The sequence below is a fragment of the Daktulosphaira vitifoliae genome, unplaced genomic scaffold (genome assembly GCF_025091365.1).
Source record: "Daktulosphaira vitifoliae isolate Bord-2020 unplaced genomic scaffold, ASM2509136v1 Scaffold_1, whole genome shotgun sequence".
In the NCBI taxonomy this organism is placed as follows: Eukaryota; Metazoa; Arthropoda; class Insecta; order Hemiptera; family Phylloxeridae; genus Daktulosphaira; species Daktulosphaira vitifoliae.
The window spans coordinates 68071287-68081178 of record NW_026099572.1 but is presented as its reverse complement, the minus strand read 5'-3'; the positions used below and the strand labels follow the sequence as shown (position 1 = coordinate 68081178).

Below are 9892 nucleotides of genomic sequence, written 5' to 3'. Positions count from 1 at the left end.
AAATAAATATAGTTTAAAAAACTAAAAAAACACGCTTTTAAAGTACATCGAACTAAAAAGTTAAAAATAATTTTTAAAATAATTATGAACAAAAAATACTAGTATTATTGTGATAAAAGCGTGGGTGCTTTGTGCCATATTTTTCGTATATTGAGCGCCCGACGCTTTTATCACAATAATACTAGTATTTTTTGTTCATAATTATTTTAAAAATTATTTTTAACTTTTTAGTTTCTAGTTATGATAGTAGTTACTATCAATATCATGGTTGTAACGGGTAACGGGAATACAGGGTTCGATTCCGGGGAGGGAGTCTGAGAAATGGCTGCCACATCCAAGGAAAGAAGCAGGCGCGTAAATTACTCACTCCCGGAACGTGGAAGTAGTGACGAAAAATGACGATATGGAAATCATCCCTCGTAATCGGAATGAATACTTTATATCTCTTAATTAGAATAAATCGTGTTAATATATTAATTTTAATAGTAATTAGAATATATATATTTANCATTTTAATAGTAATTATAATATATGAAGAGTGAATGTGTCAAACGTTCTATGTGCCAAAAACATATTTGTTCAGAAAACACAAAAAACAATGGTAACATGGACATGTCTCACACAACGAACACCATCTATGAATGCAATTTTGTACAAGTAAAAAATTTAATTGACATTTGAAACACATACAAAATTGTGGCCTTTGGCACATAGAACATAAATGAGAAGTAAAACAATTTTTCACTTTTTTGGCACATAGAACGTTTGACACATTCACTCTTCATGTATATACAAATAATGCGACTTAAGTACGTAAACGTATCATGCACTAGGTATAGCTGTGTTTTGTGGGCGGGCGGGTCGGACTAACGTTATACCTGAGGTATAAACGGCGGTAGGAATATATATATATATACGTAAGGCGCATTAGACGCGGGCGTTATTGGTCAGTCAAAATAAAAATTTGTTTACATATATATAATATTGATGACAAGCACGCGTGTACGGNATATTAATGACAAGCACGTGTGTACGGGTACGATAACTAAAAATAAATTTTTATAGGAATAGTGTGTCGTTGTGTGGTGAGTGAGGCGTGGGGTGGGGTGAATGCGTTATGACAGTCTAGTCTCAAGGCCATAGACGACGGAATATGCGATAACGCGTGGCGCTTGGAGAGTTACAAACATACATACATACATACAGGTGAAACTAATATAAGCGTGTTAAAATAGGTCTCTTCTCTCGTATATTTCAAAATTTTCTTGTATGCAATTACAGGTCTATTCTTGAATGAATATTGTTCTAAAAACTGACATATTATGTATCTCTAGTCTCATTTATTTAAAATTTTACTCATTGTGTCAACGCTGTTTCCTATGATTACAATAAATCTTGTGCACAAAATCGAAAATTGTGAAACACTTTATTTAATTTACGAAGGTATTTTATTTAATTTTAAAATGAATAAATCAAGTGTTATTTGGGATTTTTTTTTCAACTTGAAGCAGTTAATATTCATGTAAAGTGTGGACTTTGTCGTTTAAAATTAAAAAATAATTATTCTTCGACTTCAAATTTAATTAGACATATTAAATCTAAGCATCCATTAGTAAATTTATTAAATAGACTCATGTAATAGAAGAGACGATTGATGACCCAAATGTTACTCCATCAACTTCTACTTCTGTAAGTTAAATCTATATATCACAATTCGCATGATTCAGAATTTATTGATAAGACGTTTTAAATTAAATTAAATTCTTAGTAGTCCACACTGAGTCATTGAGTCACAGTACCGTGGCACATTGATTCAGCTCATTCAGTTCACCTAAAAGAGTCAACTCTTTGAGTTGACTCACTTACGAACTACCCATCCTTATCTGTGATATAACTAATTGTATTAGTATGTGACTGTGGTTGAGAATCATGTATTATAATAATATCTAAATATATATTAATATAATTTTTTTTTTAAATTATTATTAGTTTTAACTTTACTATATTGGTATAAATCTTATTTTTAACTACAGATCTTCTTAAATTCAACGCTAGATTTAGAAGTTTAAAGGTTCTGGGCTCATCTAATAAATTCTCAATACTTTTTTTTTTTAGAATTTATTTCTTTATTTCGTTTGGTAATATTAGCGATATGTTTTTAACTCAGAAATTTGAACCTCTCCATAATCTGAGCCGTATACCTTGCTATTTGATTATAAAAAATGGTTTTCAACTCTATAATTCATATGGCTAAATATTTTAGTGCCATCTGGGTCACGAACACCCAGTTCTCCCACTAGATGCAGTCCTGTGTAAGATCTCAAAAATTATTGTTCTGAGTTTTATTTATATTCACTTAAAGGTTTCTAGTATTGTATTATTTTATTTTCCTATCACATAAATGACCTTATCACTTAGTGACGTTACCTCTAATAATATTATCATATTTTGCCAGTTTATACAAGTTTAATAATAAATTCTTCAGTGGGCCAAGATCCCAATTAGTTAAATCATTCTTTTTTTAAATATTTCTATTACCTTCATAATAATAAGTTCTTTGTAATTATTTACTTTTTATTTTTTTAAGCTTAGTCGTTTTTTTAGTTTTAGTTATTAGTGAGGTGGACATTATGCCCATGAACTCAGACCTGTTGGTTCATTGCGCACACCTAATACAAATGTCTTAATTCGGTTAACATACCTAAGTGTTATCACCGTAGTGTTAATACATTATACCTATCATTGTGTAGGGTAGACTATCAAGTCACCCCCTTTGGGTAACCATAGAGTTCTGTCTTTCTGGCGAAATTAAGTATTTCTCTGAGTCTTAGGTTTTTGATATCTTCTTTTTCAGGAAAAGATTTATTCAAGTAGTTTGATTTTAGTGTAGATAAGGCTTCACATTCGTATATTATATGAAATGAGTTTTCCTCTTCTACTCCACACTTCCAGCACAATAGTGCAACCTATGATCTTGTACAGTGCCTAAGTTTGGTCGACCTGCTGGTACACAAGAAAAGAAAGGTATCTTAAGTGATAGTCAAGCGGCTCTGAAAGCACTCTGTAACGATCAGGTGAATTTAAAGCTTGTCCTTGAATGCAGGGAAATTTTAGAATCATTATCGTGTTTCAACAAAGTTACACTAGCGTGGGTACCAGGACACAACAGATTCACTGGAAATGTAAAAGCTAACTTTCTAGCTAGGAAAGGAGCAGAGAATGTTGGATCAGAACCAGTGTTAGGACTCACTCTGCAATCACTCAAAGCGCTACCCAAGAATTGGTGCAAAGAACAACATATAAAAATCTGGAAGTAGTTGGTAGTATCTAGTATAGTAAAAAGCTGAGAAGTTATTAAATAACTTCGGTATTAGTATAATATAAGTTTTTAACACATTAGTAAGCAATTTTTAAATTCTTAAGTAATATAATAATGTCATATAAAGGGAATATGCAGGATAAACAAATTAATATAGTGGAAAAAAGAATATATAAAGATAAACAAGAAATGTAATGGTGGATTGACGTTTAGTGGGTGATGCAGGGAGGGGTCCAGCTCTCTCTATTTTATCATACTGATATATATTAATGGTCGTTGGGCATCTTTAGTATTTAGTGCGAAATGCTTCAGATTTTGTATTATTATTATTACCCGAATATTATTTAACTCTGCGTTGTTATAATTTATTTATTGATATTAGTTGCGCAGGTTGATTGTGCGTTGTTATGCACTTATACATTTTTTTTGTTAATTTTTTTTATGCTTCGTTATACAAATTTATATTTATTATTTTCAATTATTTATCGTGAATTTCTGTGTTACAACAACTGTTGTTAATATATAATAATTAATTTACGTTATTTTTGGCGACGTGAGATTATAAATTAGGGGTGTAGTTTTATTTTCGCTCCAAAATTTTATTTTGCGATGTCGGATCAGCCGGACAATGAACGCATCAATCGATTAAAAAGAAAGGTGATTCTCAAACGCGTTGATTTATGCGATGGCAACTCGCTGTCTGGATACTAGTTAACATCTACCCCAAATAGCGATTTCTAATTGAAATTGATCAAATATGGACTGCTTTTACTGCAGAAAATAATACTATAATTGACTGTTTAATTGATCTTGGCTTAGAATCCGAATATACTCATAACTTAACGGTTGAATTACGGGAAATGATCGCTTTCGCCAGGTTGGGTTTATCAATTGGTACCATGATGATAAAAAAAGTTTAATCTCGGCCCATCGAGAATCTCGTATGTCGCTGCATACAACATGTACACAGTGATTATCAGCCTGTAGAACAGGGTCACCAACTAATACTTTCCGTGGGCCACATTAAGAATTCGGAAAATTCTCGCGGGCCATAAAAATTCAAAGTACATAATATTTATTATAATATGCCGATTGGCCAAAACTATTTTATTTCTAAAAAAAATACATTCACTTATTATGAAACTAAAACTAATGAAAATATAATAATATAATTATAATGATAATAATAATTATAATAATATTATATGAAAATATAATATAATAATTACATTTAACAAATATGTGAAACAATCATAAATCAATATTTTTAATGAGAAAAATGGCAGATCTTACTCTCAACTAGATGCTTTAAGTTGGGGCTGTGATTTGTGGTCGCTATCTTCATCATCATTTCAAGGTGTTCGTTGGTAAGTCGGGATCGGAATTTGTTTTTGATATAATTCATTTTTGAAAAAGCTGACTCACAGACGTATGTGGAGCCAAACATAGTGCACATTTTCACTACCAACAATTTCATCGTTGGGTATTTTTTTTCAGATACATATTTCAACCAAAATTCATCATAATATGTTGAGTCAATTTCAGTTTTTGAATACTTTTCATTATACAAATTTTTTAAAACTTCATCTGATTGAAATTCAATTATTTCCATTTGAAGATATGCTTTGTTGCATTTGAAAACGTTTACTGCTTCGTTAATCCATTCTCCGTCAGGTTGTAAAGTAAAACTACTGTTCAATAGTTGTATAACGTTTTGGATTTTTCTGAAATCTGCAAAGCGTCTTTCGAATTCTATTTTTAAACTTGCCATAAACTTCGTAAAATTTCTGATATCAACCTCATCTTTTTCATCACAAACTTTTTTCAAGTTGGGAAAATGTAAACGTTCATTACCAACATCTTGCATAAAAAAATCAATTTTTCTACAAAAACAATTTGCCTCTGAAACTAAATGGCAAATTAGTTTCTGCTTACCTTGAAGTTTCAAGTTGAAAGAATTTATGTGTTGAAATATATCTACCAAAAACGCAATAGTCGCTACGTTACTATTATCACTGATAAATGTGTGATAGTCTTTGGCAGTCAAATGTGTACTCTGGATTAAAAATTGTTCAATTTCATTCAGTAAGTTAAAAAACCTTTGCAAAACATTTCCTTTGATCAGCCATCTCACATTATTATGAAGTCATAAATCGTCAAACTGACTATCATTTTCTCGAAGAAGTGCCTTAAATAATCTGTGCTGGAGTGAAGATTTTGCACGTATAAAATTGACAATACTCATTACTTTTTTCATAATTTCTTCCAAACACGGATCCAGTTTGCAGCAAAGGACGCTTTGATGAATAATACAATGGTACGATAAAAGATCAGGGTTGCATTTAGGATCGTTTTTTAATCTTTGAACAAAGCCTTGATGAGTGCCAATCATCGCTGGTGCACCATCAGTTGTAACAGAGATAATTTTTTTCAAATTTAAATTTTCTGTTTCAAAATACAATACTACAGAATTGTACAAATCATTTCCTTTGCTGGTCCCTGATAACGACAAAAGTGTCAACAACTCTTCGTAAAATTTCCCACTGGTATTGTTCAGGTATCTCACGTGAATTATAAGCTGAGATGCATCTGTGATATCACAAGATTCATCCAAGGCCAAAGAATAAAAATCAGCTGTAGATAGATCTTGTTTCAACTGAATGTGATTATCTTTGGCCAGTATTTCGGTATTTCTCGTGTTAGTGGATGCTGATATGGGGATATGACGAAAAGTTTCGACAATTTCCTTTTTATTTTCAAACAGTAGACTTACAGATTGAAGCATGCATTCTTTAACAATATCAGCATCTGTAAATGGCTTCATATGTTTACCAAGTGTCCACGAAATTTGTAAAGAAACTTGAGCACATTTTTGTTGTTCAGTCATTGCGTGGCTCAAAATTTGAGTTGCCGATTTATATTTCATTTGTAGATTTTCAATTTTTGTTTTACGAAGGTCAGTACCCAATGGGGATTTTTCGGCAAATGACTTGTGTGTCTCATAATGACGTTTGATATTAAACAGTTTCATAACAGCCACTGTTTGGTGACAAATCAAACACACCGGCTTGGCACCTACCCTACTTGGTAAAATAAAACAATATAAGTCCATCCACTCAGGACAAAACTGTCTATTTTCAATCTCTACTTTTCTTATTTTTCTATCCATATTCAAATGAAAACAAAGAATAATAAACGAAACGGACGAACAAAAATAACGTCGTAGCGGACACCACCGTCTCACTGATAACTGACGGACTGACACTGAAGAATTGGTATTGACGAGTTGTACGTGTATTAAAAGTATGTGACTTAATGTGTTATAAAATTACTCGTCAATAAAATTTCATATAAATAATAAAACAGATAAGATAAGATATGCTTCACAGCTAGTATAATATTTGTTGCAGTTGAAAAAACCCAATAATGTACAAAGATTAGAAATTATCGGCTTTTTTTTTTTTTTGTCTGCGGGCCGGTTAATATTCATCCGCGGGCCGGATGTGGCCCGCGGGCCGCCATTTGGTGACCCCTGCTGTAGAACATCGTAATCATAATGCGCACGTAGTTGTTCCGGAGACTACTGCAATAGGGAGACTTGAACCGCCGTCGAGTAATAATAGTTTACACAGAGTTCGGCCAGCGCAGCGTTTACCTGATTACCAGACATACTATTGCCGCCTACCTTTTATGGAGATATTTTTAAATGGATGTTATTATATGATCGTTTTATCACTACTATGAACCAGAGCACTAATATTACGGACATAGAAAAGTTCAATATTTAGCCGGGTGTTTAAAAGGTAGTGCGTCAGAGGCAATAAACGGAATACTAGTTTCTGGTAACAACTATAAACTTGCGTGGGTTAAGTGGAAGTTGTGTTTCTAGTGCGGTGAACAACTAGCCGTCCTACGGACTAGCTGCCTCGTACAAAACAATTATTATAATATTATGGACTACAAATGACTGTGTTTTTATAATTTTTAATAATGCTAATACGGGAATTCAATACAATTATAACTAATGTATGTATATCTTTATTTTTATAACAGACCATTGTAAAATAAATAAAATAGTTTTATTTTAATAGAAAACATTTTCATGATATGTGTTTATGGCCATAGTTACTACGGCAAGAGTATATAATATAAACACTATTCGAGCGTCAGAGGCAATAAACGGAATACTAGTTTCTGGTAACAACTATAAACTTGCGTGGGTTAAGTGGAAGTTGTGTTTCTAGTGCGGTGAACAACTAGCCGTCCTACGGACTAGCTGCCTCGTACAAAACAATTATTATAATATTATGGACTACAAATGACTGTGTTTTTATAATTTTTAATAATGCTAATACGGGAATTCAATACAATTATAACTAATGTATGTATATCTTTATTTTTATAACAGACCATTGTAAAATAAATAAAATAGTTTTATTTTAATAGAAAACATTTTCATGATATGTGTTTATGGCCATAGTTACTACGGCAAGAGTATATAATATAAACACTATTCGAGTGGTTTAATGAATTTTATTATTTTCATGATTATTTAATTATTTATAATTGATTATGTACATAGGTTATAAATTTAGCAGAAAGTAACTAATTTATTAGAATGTGTACATCTCAGGGTAAAAAATTATATTAATATACAATTTTAATCTAAATATTCAATTTCTATAATTTAAATACTTTTAATCCCAGTAAATTGAATTTTTGAAACACCAGTAGGGTAAAATAGAGAGAGCTGGGGCCCCCGTCTTACTTTTTCACCATCCTAACGATGGTGGTGGAGGAGATTAAATCCGACATAAACTAATCTAATACAATGGGATGAAGAACGATGAAACCTTTTTTTTTTAAGTGAAACTTCTTTATAGAGGGTCCGAAAAAATAAAAGATTATCGAGCGTCACGGTCGTTATAATAATCGGCAACGGTCGCGTCAAGGTCAGCTGTGTAGTATATTTAATATTATAATTTAGCACTATATTTTTGAAAATTAAAGTTATTATATTTAAAATGTATTGATTCAAAATATCGCGCGTTGTTTAAATATGTTAAAGTCATCATTATCGATGAAATAAGCATGATAGGCAGTGAATTGTTAATCAAAATAAACTAACGTCTGCAGCAAATCACAGGCAATTTCAAGGAAAATTTTGGAGGATTGGATGTTATTTCCATTGGTGACTTGCGTCAACTACCACCAGTTCGAGTGACTTTAATCTATCTGCCGCCAAAAAGAAATATTTTTGAACCAATTTTATGGAGGGGCCTCCATTTTTATGAGCTAGACCAAGTTATGAGACGGGCTAATGTACCATTCGCATCTATCCTGACTAAAATTGGCAATGGTGATAGGCTTGATGATCATGAACTGACTCTAATACAATCACGATTTTTTCCTAAAGCTGAAGTTGATATACTTTGTCCAACTGGAATTCGCATATTTAACACGAACCACTCAGTTAATGAGTACAACCACTAGATTTTAAGCGCTGCCAGAGAAAAGGTTGTTTCAACAGCAAAATATATTTACATTGGTTGTTCATCTGTAAATCAGGAAGCTCTCTTGCGGCAAAAAGTCCATAATATGTCACTCATCGATACAGGTGGGTTACCATATGAAACAATATTTGTCAAAAATATGCATTATTTGATAACAACCAATATTAACGTATCTGACGGTTTTGCAAATGGTGAGGTGGGGAAGCTAGTTCATCTTGAACGAAATGAAGCAGGGGAAGTGACTGTTGTGTGGCTCGATTTTCCTCATTGTTCGAATATCGGAAATAAAATTAAAAGAAAAGTTACTAGTCATATGACCGCTAGAACATTAACCGAAGAGCAGTTCCAATCTCTAGAAGATCATCTACCATCAATTTGAATCAAAGCAAAACCATCTGTGTTAAGCGTTCTCACTTGCCTGTAATCTGTGCTTGTGCAACGACTATTCATAAATCGCGCAAGGAAGCACGTATGCTGAAGTGGTGTATGAATGCGACAAAAGACACGCGCAATCGTTGCTATATGTAGCTTTGTCACGAGTTACTGATCTTCGCAGACTGTTCATTATTACTAAAAATGATAAAGATTTGACGTTTTATCATGGAAGGAAAACATCTGATTCCACGAAGCGCCTTCGTGATGAATTTACAAGACTTTCCACTCACTCTTTAGTCATAATTGACAGACAAATAAACGATTTTATAAAGGACCAATCGAGAATGTCAATTTATAGTTTAAATTGTAAAAGTCTCCAAGCTCATTCATTAGAAATCTTTGATACAATCCTTTAAAATTCGAAAATGTTAATTTTTTTTCGAGACTTGGAAACATGAAAACGAGAATACTATAATCCCTAATTTTAGTTGTATCATTAAATATAAACGACCAAACGTCAGATTTGCAGGAGTATCTATTTATCATCGTAATAATGATATAGTCAATATTGTCACTATGACAATAGGACAATCACAGTTATTTAGTTCAAGAAGTACTCCAGTTGGTGATTTTTGTGTTGCTGAGTGTTTAAGACAAAAATCATCACCATTGTAGCAGTTTATAT

General features: G+C 32.3%; 1 protein-coding gene across 1 annotated transcript; it reads right to left on the bottom strand.

Moving 5' to 3' along the window:
- Nucleotides 1-5465: 5465 nt before the first annotated feature.
- LOC126895168 (general transcription factor II-I repeat domain-containing protein 2-like) lies at nucleotides 5466-6488 on the bottom strand. The gene has a single exon (XM_050666736.1). The coding sequence runs from the start codon at nucleotides 6486-6488 to the stop codon at nucleotides 5466-5468; it is 1023 nt and encodes a 340-aa protein (XP_050522693.1).
- Nucleotides 6489-9892: the final 3404 nt, after the last annotated feature.

Excerpts from the sequence above, each read along its gene's own strand:
- LOC126895168 (XM_050666736.1), bottom strand. The coding sequence starts at position 6,488 with ATGGATAGAAAAATAAGAAAAGTAGAGATTGAAAATAGACAGTTTTGT.